The sequence below is a fragment of the Musa acuminata genome, chromosome BXJ1-1, assembly GCF_036884655.1.
Source record: "Musa acuminata AAA Group cultivar baxijiao chromosome BXJ1-1, Cavendish_Baxijiao_AAA, whole genome shotgun sequence".
Taxonomy (NCBI): Eukaryota; Viridiplantae; Streptophyta; class Magnoliopsida; order Zingiberales; family Musaceae; genus Musa; species Musa acuminata.
In genome coordinates this window covers 6,047,801-6,062,621 of record NC_088327.1, presented here as the reverse complement: position 1 = coordinate 6,062,621, position 14,821 = coordinate 6,047,801, and the positions used below count along the sequence as shown (strand labels likewise).

Sequence of the window (14,821 nt, the reverse complement as noted above, 5' to 3'; positions counted from 1 at the left end):
GGAGGGAGATGGAGCCACGACAGACGTGCCGCCAATAATCCAGGCAGCAACGGTCACCTCCTCGCGTCATTCGGCATCGCACCAACCAGTCCCGCCTAAGCAAGGACCGTGCCAGGACGACGCCGCATGGTGTTGTCCCACACATCCCGGACAGTGAACACCCAAAGGTACATTCGCCGCTAACAGGGGTCGGTCGTACGAACAACCCTCGTGAGTCACAATAAAAACCTCCCGCCAACATCTGACGAGAGGCATGAGAACACAAGTAGACTACTGACCCAAGCTTCGAAGGGGCCCAAGTCGGGATCACCCCCATCTCGGCCTAGGCCTGTGTGCAGGAATCCAGGCACAACAAAGGTGAACGAGTTCGAGAAAGAAGCGCATCGCCACCGAATCCAATCACGACCCGGCCACCCGAGATCTTCGCCCTCAAGACGATCCTGGACGTTGCTGGTTGGACCAAGCCATGTCAGCAACATGGTCACGGCCCGAGGTTCGTGGAACATTTTGGCGCTGGCCGAGCTGTTCGGATTAGGCACCGAATGGACTAATTGGATGAGATGTTGCCTGTGCAACTGTTGGTCGAGTTACGTGACTCAGGCAAAGACTGATTCTGTTGTCCGAGTTGTTCGACTCGGGCACTAGATGGACTGATTGGACGAGACATTGCTCGTGCGACTACTGGTCGAGTTGCGTGACACGACCAACAGTTGCACAGGCAGCGTCTCGTCCAATCAGTCCATCCGGTGCCCAAGCCGAATAGCTCGGCCAACAGGATCAGTCTTTGCCCGAGTCACGCAACGCGGCCAACAGTTACACGAGCAGCGTCTCGTCCAATTAGTCTATCCAGTGCCCGAGCCGAACAACTCGGCCAGCAGGATCAGTCTTTGCCCGAGTCATGCAGCTCGACCAGCAGTCGCACGAGCAGCGTCTCGTCCAATCAGTCCATCCAGTGCCCGAGCCGAACAGCTCGGCCAGCAGGATTAGTGTTTGCTCGAGTCATGCAACTCGATCAGTAGTCGCACGATCAGCACTTCATCCAATCAATCCATCCAGTGCTCGAGTTGAACAGCTCGTATGGTAGGATCAGTCTTTGCCCGAGTCACGCAACTCGGTCAGTAGTCGCACGAGCAGCATCTTGTCCAATCAGTCCATCCAGTACCCGAGTCGAACAGATCGACCAACAGGATCAGTCTTTGCCCGAGTCACATGACTCGGCCAGTAGTCGCACGAACAACGTCTCGTCCAATCAGTCCATCCAGTGCCCAAGTCGAACAAGATCGGCCGACAGGATCAGTCTTTGCCCGAGTCACGTAACTCGTCCAACAATCACATGAGCAGTGTCTCATCCAATCAGTCCATACAGTGCCTGAGTCAAACTGCCCAACTGGTAGGATCAGTCTTTGCCCGAGTCACACAACTCGACCAACAGTCGCACAGGCAACATCTCGTCCAATCAGTCCATCTAGTGCCCAAGCCAAGTAGCTCGGCCAGCAGGATCAGTCTTTGCCCGAGTCATGCAACTTGGCCAGCGGTCGCATGAGTAGTGCCTCGTCCAATCAGTCCATCCAATGCCCGAGCCGAACAACTCGCCCAGCAGGATCAATCTTAGCCCAAGTTAAACAGCTCGGCCAGTAGAATCAGCCTTTACCCAAGTCATGCAATTCGACCAAAGGACTCACAAGCAACGCCTCGCCAAGTCGCCACCTGACAGTTTCGGGAAACCCGGGATGGCGCCGCATGACATCATCCCACACATCCCAGATAGCGAACACCCGAAGGTACATTCGTCGCTCATAGGGGTCGGCCATACGACCAACCCCCAGGAGTCACAATAAAAACCCCCTGCCAGCATCTGACGGGGGGCATGGGAACACAAGCAAACTATTGACCTAAGCTTCGAAGGGGCCCAAGTCGAGATCACCCCCATCCCAACCTTGTGTGCAGGAATCCAGGCGCAGCAAAGGTGAACGAGTTCGGGAAAGAAGCATGTCGCCACCGAATCCAATCTCGACCCGGCCACCCGAGATCTTCGCCTTCGAGACGATCCTGGATGTCGTCGGTCGGACCAAGCCGTGTCAGCCACGTGGTCACGGCCCGAGGTGTAATGCATGTGTAAAAGCTGGATTTTTGGCATTTTAATTGGAGTGTGCAGATCAAAACTCCTTGCCTCAAGAAAGTCCACTACCTCCTGCTCTCATGGCGCGTCTTGCCTTTAATCCACAAGCATTACAAAGAGACTGCACCCTAGTTTCCATGCACATCAATATTAGCACAATCTATAGAAGATCAAACTATCTATATGTAACTTCTTTCTTAAAGACATATACATTGATAGAAAAGGTTTTGCATCAAAGGATGTATGGGTGGTAGAACAGCGGATCAGTAGATAGATCAGTACCTCAGGTCCCCGAGGGTCTCGTCTCCACAAAGGAGTCTTGGTTGCGTTGCAATCGGAGAACGTTCTGATGTTGGTTGCGGAAGACAAAGCTGCATTGCTCGATTCATTTTCCAGGAAGAGACCAAGGGGCTCCGGTGAACGAACAAATAACTGAGAGATGAAGATCTCAGGATACCGAGGCATTAAGCTTACCTTTGTGAATATGAATACAGACATGCCCGAGTTGTCGGAGGAAGAGCTTGGAGGCGGCTTCCATTTCGCTCACCCTCTTCGGTTGGAAGATGGAGACATGGAGATGACAGAGATCAAATAGACTATATTGTTTGCGGATCCTAAATAGGGCGAGAAGCAAGAACAAAGAAGCACCCCTACCTGAGAGCCACATGAGATTGCACCAGAATTAAGTATGATTGGAGAACAATCATCCATATTGGATTTTATTCAGATGCTTCATGACTAGCTTCAACTTGTAAATGAACAAAAATAGTCTAAAAAGAAGGGATTAAACTTAAAACAAATGTTGCTAAGCAACAAGTTTGAGAGCAGAAATGGTGGTGTTTTGGCAGCTGCAGCACTTCAATGATATAGATATATATGTACAATTTGAAGGAACATCAAAGATAATAATAAGGTGCAGAAGTATGATGGGTCTATGCAGTAGCAGCTGCAGCTTCTTCAGCCATTTGTGACACAGGAGGAAGGGTGCAGATGAGATTACGATCGCCGTACACATTGTCGATGCGCCCTGGTAAATAAATCAGACCAACACAATAGTAATCTCAGTGTTGTCCTGGTTGTTAAAAGTGAGATCATAGCAGCACATAGTAGTGATTGGTACCTGCAGTTGGCCAGAATTTGGCATCTCGGAGCCAAGAAACAGGGAAAGCTGCACACTCCCTGGAGTATGGTTTGTTCCATGCATCTCCCATGAGCATAGATAGAGGATGAGGAGCACCCTACAGATGAGCTAAAGTTAAACAAACAGAACTTTTCTGTAAACGCAATTACATGAATCACTAGTTGATTACATTATTCGTTCCGGTCTTAATTTTTGAGCAGAATTATCTTTTCTTGAAAGAAGACTTGTTAGAAGTGCAATGAAGAAAATTTGAATCCTCATACCTTCAGGACATTGTTGTTGATATCAGCTTTCCCACTCTCAATCTGTGCAATTTCTTCCCTTATAGAAATAAGAGCATCACAGAATCTATCTAGCTCTGCCTGAAAGGGAAATCAAACATGCTTCAATTGGTCTGCAGGAGACACTTCAGGAAATGGTAGCACAATACCTTGCTTTCGCTTTCCGTGGGTTCAATCATGAGTGTCCCTGGCACTGGCCAAGACATTGTTGGTCCATGGAATCCGTAATCCATTAGACGTTTGGCAACGTCTTCAGGCTCTATACCAGCAGTCGCCTGCAGTAATTCAAATCTCAATAATTATCAGGATCAATAACATTCCGATACTGAATCAACGATGATAAGTGTGGCTTAAGCACCTTAAACCCCCTCAAGTCTACTATGAATTCATGGGCGACAGTTCCATTGACTCCACGGAAAAGAATGGGGTAATAGTTCTGCAAGAAAGTAGAATCAAATGAAATCAGAAAGGGTCAAACAACTTCAAATATATCTTTCATTTACAATTTTCCTTAATTTTTTTCCCTTTGATGATAAACTACAGTTGATAATAGCTAGTCAAACAAAACACTATTACCAGCTTAGCGACAAAATTCGAAGAAAAGGACTTATTCTTGAAGGAACTGAACATTCATATTTCTCGATGAAGCATAAAAGTTAAATTGACATTGCAATGGAAACTTAAATTACCTCTAAACGCTTTGCCATATAGTTTGCATTTAGTATAGCTGTCTTTGAAGCATTTGTTAACCCCTTAGAACCCATCATGGCTATGTATGTGTATGAAATTGTCAGAATAAGTGCAGATCCCCACGGTGCTGCAGAAATAGTACCAAGAGGCTGGGCATTCTCCGGGGGAGGTATTCCTCCAGTAGCCACCTACGGTTACAAAATGAAGCAACAATCTAAGTACCCCATCTGTCCAAAACATCAAACCAAATGGGCCACGATTTAGATCTCCAAATAAATACATTACTTACTTAGAGAATCATACAAAAACAGTCACACTGACTCCACTCAGAATTTTGTCTTGGAGAAAATTATATAGCGAAACAAAATTAAAGAAATCAGGCCCCTCATATTCGTAAATCATTATTTAAAAGGTGTGTCAGTTTGCACACTTGTTTACAACACTAGCTTGCCAACTATGATGATAACTCAACCATCTTAAATGATTGTCCAAATAGTAATCTTATACAGTGATGAGAAAGATTAATCAGCAATATGGCACCTCATATTAAAATGGTCCCGAAGATGGATCTAGATACAAGTTGATGACATAATTTGTTTACAATTTTGTACCAACAAAAGAAGCCTTTAGTAACCAAAAAACAAAAGAGAAAAGGAGATACCAGAATGCCACAAAGTAATAGTTACTTGTATTTATAAAGTATAATTGCAAATATATCAAAGTATGTATAAGATAAAATTTTAAAAATTAATTACCAGACAAGAACTAGTAAACAAAAAGCATATACGATCTTGTTAGTAAGATTACAACAGCGGAGCAATGCAAAGACTTTACAAGAAAAGAATAGCCTACATGTGTTTAGATAAGCGACGATAATTGTTATGAGATACTGGCAATGTGTTACATGCCATCATAAGTTCTACAACCTCAAATTTTACTCAATTGAGAGTGTCATACCACAGGATGTGATGGCAAGAATGGTGCCAAGTGCTTCTTCACACCAATGGGACCCATTCCAGGACCACCTCCACCATGTGGGATGCAGAATGTCTTGTGGAGGTTAAGATGACAGACATCTGCTCCGATAAAACCTGGACTTGTAAGGCCGACCTGGATAATACATCAAAGTCAATGTTAGACTGCTGAAGCAACCAAATTGATCAAAACTCAAGATAGAGGATTTAACTTTATGCAATGAGTAGATGGTCAAAAGATGTGTGACTCAAAACACGAATGTTTCATGCAAAATACTGCACCGTAGAAAATGTTTCAAAGAAAATCAGTAATCAACAACTCAGAAAGTAACCTAAGAAGAGTTTAGTGATTGATTGAACTAAGATACTTAATATACCACACCATCATCCCATACGTTTAGATATCAGGAACCCCAATTGTTTAATTTCTTGATAAACCATTTAGTTGACACAAGTAGCATCCAGTTTGCATACTACTGTGGTGTCACATTAACTTTCCATGCCCATAAACAAGACAACAAAAGCCATCAGTTATCATTAAATGGTTTCATTTAGGATATGCAACTACATACCTGTGCATTCATGTTAGCACCATCCATGTAAACTTGTCCTCCATTGTCATGAATAATCTTGCATATCTCATCGATGCCTTCTTCATAGACTCCATGAGTTGACGGGTATGTAACCTGAGCAGGCAGGGGTTAATCAATAATGAAGACAGTCAAACAATTCCATATCATGCCCTTACTATTTAAAGAGGAAATTCATCAGCAGCTTCTTTTATTAATCGAGCTGTGTAGGTTCAGCACTTTAAAACTTTATGTAAACTACCTTAAGAAGTTGGAAATCTGAACAAAGAAATGACTACCATATCATTCTGCAAAGATGTCGATCTGCAGGGAAAAACTAGCTCGAACAACCTTTGCAAGTAAAGGAACATAAACTTTGGCGCAAATGTCAACAAAGATAAATGACTGTAGCACTAGTCCTCATGAATGCTAAATTGAGAATTCCATAAATTTTAAGGAGACACCATTCTTACCATCAGAGCAGACAAATTGTCCTTGTGTGCCTGAGCTGCTTTTCTTAGTTCTTCAATGTTAATGTTACCCTTGGAATCGGTTCCAACAGCAACAATCTTCATTCCGCACATGGCTGCACTTGCAGGATTTGTCCCATGAGCAGATACGGGTATGATGCAGACATTACGATGGCTATCTCCTCTAGACTACAAAATTTTCACCAAAAAGGCACGTCCGTCAATGACATAAATTCTAAATCTCAAAGACCAATCGCTTCACTTGACAACAACAGTGTCCGAATGACTTACTAGGTGGTAAGCACGAATAACCATGAGCCCAGCATATTCTCCAGCAGCACCAGCATTTGGTTGCAATGAGAAAGAATCAAATCCTGTGATGGTGCACAAAAGCTCACCCAAGTCTTTGAACATTTCCTGGTACCAATAAGAAGTCAGTTAAAACGCATAATTTCAACAGGTTAGAGAAAAGAAAAATTAGTACCTGATATCCTTGAGCCTGGTCAGCAGGCACAAATGGGTGAAGGTCAGCAAAGCTGGGCCAAGTCACAGGCATCATCTCCACAGTAGCATTCAGTTTCATCGTGCAAGATCCAAGAGGAATCATGCTGTGGCATAAGGAGAGATCTCTGGATTGTAACTTGTGGATATACCGCAGCAGTTCATGCTCTGTGTGGTACGAGTTGAAGATTGGGTGCGTCAAATATGAGCTATATCTGGCTAGGCCTTTTGGGATTACCATCTGGACTTCAGGAGCTAGAGATTCTGCAGTAAAGTTGACCTGAGGATTTCAACTAACATCAGATGCTTCATATCAGCGAAGGAATCTGCAAATAGTCTGTCACCACAAGTACTTACAGCCTTGCCACAAGCAAAAACTTCAAACAACTTATCCACATCTTCAAGGGTTGTGGTCTCATCAAAGGACACAGTTATCTGAAATCATAGATAATGACAGCATGAGAACTGGTATCTGCAGCTGCAGAGTGTACGCTTACACATCTAGATGTCTGCTACCCATTATCAAGTAGAATTCTGATAAGATCACTCACCGTATCGGAGTCAACAACCCGAAGATTCATTTCATTCTTGCAGGCCTCATCGGCAATTGCCTTTGCATTGGAACATTTTACTTTGACTGTGTCAAAGAACGGAAGATCTTGAAGGGTCACCGTCCCGAGCTTCTTCAGCCCGTGTGCAAAAGCACAAGAAAGACCGTGGACCCTCTCGGCAATTGCCTTGAGACCTTCAGGACCATGATACACGGCATACATTGCGGCCATGTTCGCAAGCAACGCCTGGAGGTTCCGGAGACGAAACAAGTGAATAATCACACCCAAAGCAGGGAACAAATGAACGGATATAAAGAATAAGCAGAGATCGCCGACCTGCGCGGTGCATATGTTGCTGGTGGCCTTGTCCCTCCTGATGTGCTGCTCCCTGGTCTGCATCGCCATCCGTAGCCCAGGCTTACCGGTGGAATCAACGCTGACCCCGATGATTCTACCAGGCATCATCCTCTTGTACTCCTGCGACGTGGCCAGGAACGCAGCGTGAGGACCGCCATAGCCCATGGGCACCCCGAACCTCTGAGCAGATCCCACCACGATGTCGGCCCCGAGCTCGCCCGGCGGCTTGAGCACCGTCAGCGCCAGCAGGTCGGTCGCCATCACGACCTTAACGCCATGGGCATGAGCATTCTTGATGAACTCCCCGTAGTCCAAGATCTCACCGTCGGTGCCGGGGTACTGGACCAGGACTCCGCAAACATCGTTGGACTTGTAATCGAAGTCCTTGAGGTCGGCCACGACGACCTTGATATCGAACCCGTCGGCCCTGGTCTTGCAGACGTCGATGGTCTGGGGATGGCAATTGGAGGCGACCAAGAAGGTCTTCTTTTTGCCTTTCTGGATGTTGTTGCACATGGCCATGGCCTCTGCGGCGGCGGTGCCCTCGTCGAGGAGGGAAGCGTTGGACATGGGGAGGGCGGTGAGGTCGGAGATCATGGTCTGGAAGTTGAGGAGGGACTCGAGGCGGCCTTGTGCGATCTCGGCCTGGTACGGAGTGTACTGGGTGTACCACGCCGGGTTCTCCATGATGTTGCGGAGGATGACGCCGGGGACGAGAGTGTCGTAGTAGCCCATCCCGATGAAGGACTTAAAGACCTTGTTCTTGGCGGCCAGGCGGCTCATGTGCGCGATCATCTCCGACTCGGTAAGGCCGGCGTCGAACTTGGGGAGCCTTATGTCGGAGATGCGGATGGTCTTGGGGACGGTAGCGTCGATGAGGGCGTCGAGGGAGGAGAAGCCACAGGAGGCGGCCATGGTGAACTGCTCCTCGGGCGTGGCGGAGTTGTGGCGGCGGGGGAAGGTGTCGGAGGGGCGGAGGGCATCGACGGAGATGGAGCGAGTCTGGCCATTGCGAAGCATGGATTCGGCGAGCACGGACGGACGAAAGAGGGAGTTGGTGGCCGGGAACAGGGAGGAGACGCGGCGGGTGGCGGCGGGCATAGGCGGGGACGGCCTCGTCTGGGAGATCAGGCGGCGGAGGATCGCCTGGCTCGCCAGTTTTCGAGCGCGCTCCATCGGAGACCCAAACAACCAACAAAGATCTCTGCTTTGAACCAAACACGTAGTAAAGATCGGAACTTTCTTCCAAAGGAGCACTAAAAATTCACTTCCTTATTTGTCTTTCACTTTCCCATAAATTCCGATTCCAATCAGGAGGCGAGGTAAAGGGAAGAGCAGAGGAATATAAACGAACACGGCTATTCCTCCGCCTCCACCGCCGCCTCCGCCTGCTATTGTTTCGCAAACACTACGGTTTGTGGCATGCAAACAGTGAGAAGTTTCAGATCCAGATCTGAGGTGCAGAGGAGAGGGCGGGGTGGCGAGCACGATTCATTAGACAGCTAGAGGGCGTCCGATTGGGTAGAAGCGGACGGTGAAGGCTGACGGGGAGCGAGATGATGTGTGTGCGTGTACTAGGATCAATTGCAATTGGGGAGTCTGTGTCGTGTTTGGTCGCACCGACCTGAGACGGGCTTCGAGGGAGATACAAGAAAGAAACAGGAGGGGTGCGGCTCTCCTATCCTGTCAGCGACAGGGTACAGCCGTTATCTTGCACAGGGTCGGAAGGCAACTTCGGACCCACCATGTCTGCCGCAGCTGATACGGCTGGAAGGATGAAGCATCTATGATGACAGGGACGGGATCCGGTCATGGGGCAGGTGTGGCTCACCAACCGTGCAAAGAGAGAGAATCTATGGTGGATGCAATGTCGTATTTGGTGGTTGGAGATCTTATTAAATGACATAAAATGAAAGAAACTTATGGCTGCGGTCGGTAGAACAGTGCTCGTGAACGAAGCAATTACTAATTATTTTGTAATAAATAACTCATTAATGTGCGTGTAATTAATAATGATAGAGGACTCCTACCACCAATCAAATAAGTGACTGCACTTTCCCGTATTGGTACGTAAGTCAAACGTAAAGTATCATCCCACGTATGTCGGCGTCTCGACGGAGGACCTTTGGCTCGGTTCATTATCGAGCTCGTACCTCTACACGTCTCAATTTATTGTCACGACTAATCAATCAATTTCGTTTAATCTAATTAAAATATTTTAAATTAAAATTAAAATAATTAATATATTTATTATATTTAATTTTAATTTTATTCACTCGTATCAATATTTAATATAGTCCAAATCAAATCCTAACATAATGCGTGAGAAACATAGTTCAATGATGACTATCTTAGTTTCCTTATCGTTTTCATTAAGAATCAAATTTATAAGCTCATCCTTTTTTTTTTAATGTTATTATATTTTCATTAGATTTTGACTAGTCTAACGCTTTTACCATTTTGACCCTAATCCTAACCCCAACCCTATCCTTAAGTGCAACCCAAAATCTAATCCGAACCCTAAACGTTTCCCAAAACAGATTTCTAACCGCAATAAAAAAAAATACTGCTATTTATTTTTTTTATTAATTGTGATGGAGATAATATCCATCGAAATCATTTTCCATCGGAACTTACCAAATGAATCCTCACATCCCTTCTCAAAAAGAGATTCCACAATGATCACATCTTTCACATGTCGATAGAGACACGAAGCGGGCCATCGGTTCGCGTAACTAAGCGGCCCAATCTCGGCCCAAATCCTAATCCGCAATATTCCATCCTCTGGCAAATAAATAATAAATAAATATAATATAAAGATAAAAATAAGTCGGTTCGCTTCATCGTGGAAACGAGTGGCGCTCGTGGAGCACAAAACCGCCGCCGGCCGACCCGTGATTGGACCGCTCCCAACCGGTTTTCGCCGGCCCATTTCCCTGCACGAAATCTGAGCCACTCAACCCGCTTAGTCTTATCACCAGTCGTTTTGGTGCTCTCTCTCTCTCTCTCTCTCCCTCTCCCTCTCCCTCTCCCCCCGACCCCCTCTCCTCAGTGACGAACAGGGACGGAGGTAAAGCAGGAGGTCATTGAGCAACCGAAGAGACGCGGGGGAGGGTCGGAGGAGCCGCGTGGACAAAAGAAGGATTACAAAGAGCGATCTTTCTTTTGGCGCGTCGTCCTTTTGTGTCTTTAAATGGCGGATGCGTGCTTCCGCCTCTCCCTCGTCGCTCCTCCTCCTACCCCTCTTCTCCCGCCTCGCCCACACTCGCCTCGGCTAAAGGTCTCCCCCGATCCTCGCCTCGGTGCCGCTTCTGCCGCCCTCGCCTTCCTTCCCAGGCGATTGGCTCGCTTCAAGGTAGGGGTCACTCCTTCTTGATGCTGAAAACCCCTCTCTCGTTTCTTCTTCCTCTTCTGTTGTTCAAATTTGGTGTTAGTGCTGCAATCTGGTTAGTTCTGTTGAATTGACCTAGTTGCAGAGGCAGATGGATGTAAATTCGTTCCTTTGGCGAACGTTAGTAAATTCCTGGTGCATGTTCCTGGTGAAGTACACATAACGCGGAATTTATTAGAGATTAATAGGCTTTCATGCGGAATACCTTAGTGTAACAGCCCTAGTTTAATCCCATAAAGAATCGAGTTGGAATATCAAAGTTTTATGAGGGTACCATTATCAACCTGAGCAAAAGAATTAGACTCTTTAAAACTTAGTTATTCCAAAGGTCAGGTCATGACAAATGATGGCAAATCGATGTAGTAACAAGCATGGTCAGAGATTGGAGTAGAAAGAGATTATCCCCGAATGAGACTAGCGGCACATCACTGCCATCACTTGACTGAGTCTCACATTGACCATGCTACTACCATGTCAGGGTTTGATTATGCTTTATGTTAGGTCCCTGACAAAAATGTGAAGCCCTAAATAGGAAGGATTATAACACCCCTGGCATAGTCCCACGTTGAAAGCGAGGAAAAATTGAATTGGATTGTAAGAGTTTGATGAGTGACAATGCACTACTTTAATTGTCGTACATTGATCCTCCCCAAACCCCACATTGGTGGGAGCCTCGTGTACTTGGTACGCCCTTATGTTTGAGAGGTTTAAATGCATACTAACTTGAGGATAATTGAAGCTTCTTAATGTTATTTATCTGCAAAGTTCTTATAATTTTTTGTATTCATACTGGTGGTTGATTAATAATTATTCATTCTACTATATTGTGCAATGTTACACACTATACTGGTCGTGCGAGGGCCATTGATTTCAGGTTCATGCAGTTGTTGCTGAGGATGAGAGGCCCAAGTGGTGGGAGAAAAGTGCAGGTCCAAATATGATCGATGTTCATTCAACTGAAGAGTTTATACATGCACTAAGTGAAGCTGGTGATAAGCTTGTGATTGTTGAGTTTTACGGCACATGGTGTGCTTCTTGTCGAGCCTTGTACCCAAAGGTGACTTCTATTATCTCTTGGCTATTCTTTCAATCTTATGCTGATACTTCAAATTCTTTGAAATAGATTAATGTTTTTTTGCTACTCTTCTGGTTGAATTAATTTTGTGTTAAAGACTCATTGCATGTAGTTCAATTGCTTTACATAGATAAACACCAAGCTCTCTAATTTATTGAACACTTTAATTTATCTTGCTAAGATTTGATTTCTTGCATTAAAATATTTTTTATTATTAAATATGATCCTCTTTAGTTCATCCATTTCAATGATAAAAGATTTCTGTATTTGTTCCTTGTTTGCTCTATGCATTGCAATTAAGGGAAATTACATTTTGTGATGGCCAAGATATGGAATTAACAAGGAAGGCTTTAGAATGACCTTGCTGCTCAAACTGCATACCTAACCTATGTTAATGACTCTTCTTTTCAATATTATTCCAATTCTGATTGTGTCACGAAGAATATTTTATGAACCATTCTCCAATCCCATTTTTTTTAGCAAATCAACGAGCATGATACCGTATATACTGACTAATAGTATTATGTCAGCTGTCGAGATAGAGCTCAGGCTAGAATCGGTTCTCTCCTAACCCATAGGTTGCATGAGCAACTTTTCTAATACTTTGGAGATCTAACCTTGTTTATGATGTCCATAAATCAGATGACATCATCAAGGCACCTCCACTCATTCATAATTCTTCGTATCATATCAAACAATACGAATCTACTCCTTTTTACCCTGAAATCTGGAGTAAAATAAGGGAAGTAGCCAAACCCAAGTGGTTAGTTCTAATTTGGGTGCTTGTAGGCTCTCATCAAAGTTCTATGAAACTGCTCATCCTTAATTGGTGAAAGGTAAATTCCCTCCATTTTTATTGTCTCTTGAAAATCAGTCACGATAACAGACAGGCTTAACTATCTTTATGATCTTCCTTGTCAAAGATTGGGATCATATTATTGTTTTCACGGTCAAAGGAATATAGATAATAAATCTACTTCTGAAGTATATTATATAAGTTGGAAAATTAGGAAGTCCTGATTTAGGGGATGTGGAGAACAGATCTGCTTTTGGATTATATTATTAAGTTGGGAAATCGGTGCAACTGATCTCTGTTATTTATACTGTATGGTTCCCAACATGTATAATTGCTTGCTGTAGTCATACAACACCACATAGTGTAGTGGAGTAGTGCTTTTCGCTTTCGATAGATGGATGTAGGTTTGACTCCAACTGCATTCCTAATAACTTGCTGTCATAGGTCCCTTTCCTCGTATTCTGTTTCCCTCAGATTCTACTGTTTCCGGTACAATACCTGAGATTTCCAGGAATTTTTATCAGAATTATGTTCCACATAAGTACTGGATTGTTCACTATATCCGGCATTTATTGACAAGCATCTTTAAAGTATTTGTGTATCCCATTCTTTTTAAGGTATCTACTAGACTATTTGCTTAGCGGTTTCTATATTTTTTACACGTATATTGTTGTTGATTTTAGATTGCTTATTCATGATTCCCAAAGTGAACAGAACCAAATATCATTGTTAATACTATGCGAGTCTTATAGACATGGAAACATGTTCCCATTTTGGAGCCTTTAACATACTATGGATTAGACTTATATTCACTTTTCTAGGAAAGCTTTTATGAGAAATTTTTCAACATTAACTATGATGAACTGCATGCACAGTCGCATTGGATATCATAAATTGATTAGGGATATCATGTGATCTTTCCATTAATTTTAAATTGACTATGTACAGAATTGATTTTAAACAATTTGACACTTGCTTTGATTAAATACTCTTAGAATTGTTTCATTTATATCTTAACTTCTCTCAAATGTACTTCAGCTTTGCAGAACAGTAGAAGAACATCCTAACATACTATTTATCAAGGTAAATTTTGACGAGAACAAGCCCATGTGCAAAAGACTGAATGTTAGAGTTCTTCCTTATTTCCATTTCTACCGAGGTGCAGATGGGCTGTTGGAATCTTTTTCATGTTCCTTGGCAAAGGTGAGCAATCTCTTTATAGAATATTTTTAGTTTGTCTTAGTGACTGCAGATCAGCTCCTTTGTTGTTCGCTTCACATATGTGAAAGGACAGCTGCAGAAAATTATTAATTAATTATCTGTTATTCCACAAGCAAGGCAAATTCTAATGTTTGAACCTCATTAAACATGAGTTGGATCTCTCGTGTTTCATCTGAATGAGAACCTTATGTTTATGAAAAGAAAGTCATTTTCTACGGCTTTGCATGCTTCGTTGAAGATGGAATTGTTGACTGATTGTCTTCTTTAAATTTCTTCAGTTTCAGAAGATAAAGGATGCCATTGCGATGCACAACACTGATCGCTGTAGCATTGGACCACCTACTGGTGTCGGGGACATCGACCTCCTTGGCAGATCACCCTCTCAGGAAAAACCTGCAGAAGCTGCTTCAAGATAGTCATAATTCATCATCACCTAGATCATCAAAATAGTTCAACATATGCATTACAGCCTAAATATTGTTGTGTTACAGCAGTTTATTTCTTGAACATAAGCTGCAAATTTAGCATCATTCTTTTCCAACTCAGTATGTATAACAAGCGCAGCTCGCAACACGGGTTTCTTGTTTCAGATCGGATTGTATTATTGTGACTCAGCTTCAATTGTATTTCTATCCGACTTATTACCTACTGCTGCTGAACTTTATCAATACCTTAAGTTGATCAT

General features: G+C 44.0%; 2 protein-coding genes across 2 annotated transcripts; one reads left to right on the top strand and one right to left on the bottom strand.

The window, feature by feature from the left end:
• Window positions 1-2,811: 2,811 nt before the first annotated feature.
• LOC135631334 (glycine dehydrogenase (decarboxylating), mitochondrial-like) lies at window positions 2,812-9,258 on the bottom strand. The gene is made up of 14 exons (XM_065138943.1): window positions 7,633-9,258; window positions 7,297-7,542; window positions 7,103-7,180; window positions 6,729-7,025; window positions 6,536-6,661; window positions 6,248-6,433; window positions 5,778-5,891; window positions 5,189-5,341; window positions 4,231-4,419; window positions 3,900-3,977; window positions 3,691-3,816; window positions 3,524-3,622; window positions 3,240-3,357; window positions 2,812-3,146 (listed from the first exon to the last, which is right to left on the bottom strand). The coding sequence occupies exons 1-14, from the start codon at window positions 8,827-8,829 to the stop codon at window positions 3,052-3,054; spliced, it is 3,102 nt and encodes a 1,033-aa protein (XP_064995015.1). The 5' UTR covers window positions 8,830-9,258; the 3' UTR covers window positions 2,812-3,051.
• A 1,375-nt stretch (window positions 9,259-10,633) lies between these two features.
• LOC135631284 (thioredoxin-like 2, chloroplastic) lies at window positions 10,634-14,784 on the top strand. The gene is made up of 4 exons (XM_065138854.1): window positions 10,634-11,008; window positions 11,919-12,101; window positions 13,954-14,118; window positions 14,415-14,784. The coding sequence occupies exons 1-4, from the start codon at window positions 10,847-10,849 to the stop codon at window positions 14,550-14,552; spliced, it is 648 nt and encodes a 215-aa protein (XP_064994926.1). The 5' UTR covers window positions 10,634-10,846; the 3' UTR covers window positions 14,553-14,784.
• Window positions 14,785-14,821: the final 37 nt, after the last annotated feature.

Excerpts from the sequence above, each read along its gene's own strand:
- LOC135631334 (XM_065138943.1), bottom strand. The coding sequence starts at position 8,829 with ATGGAGCGCGCTCGAAAACTGGCGAGCCAGGCGATCCTCCGCCGCCTG. Across the intron at positions 6,662-6,728 it reads ACCAGGCTCAAGGATATCAG|GAAATGTTCAAAGACTTGGG; the intron begins GTACTAATTTTT and ends TATTGGTACCAG. Across the intron at positions 3,147-3,239 it reads CAAATTCTGGCCAACTGCAG|GGCGCATCGACAATGTGTAC; the intron begins GTACCAATCACT and ends TTTATTTACCAG.
- LOC135631284 (XM_065138854.1), top strand. The coding sequence starts at position 10,847 with ATGGCGGATGCGTGCTTCCGCCTCTCCCTCGTCGCTCCTCCTCCTACC. Across the intron at positions 11,009-11,918 it reads GGCGATTGGCTCGCTTCAAG|GTTCATGCAGTTGTTGCTGA; the intron begins GTAGGGGTCACT and ends CATTGATTTCAG. Across the intron at positions 14,119-14,414 it reads TTTCATGTTCCTTGGCAAAG|TTTCAGAAGATAAAGGATGC; the intron begins GTGAGCAATCTC and ends AAATTTCTTCAG.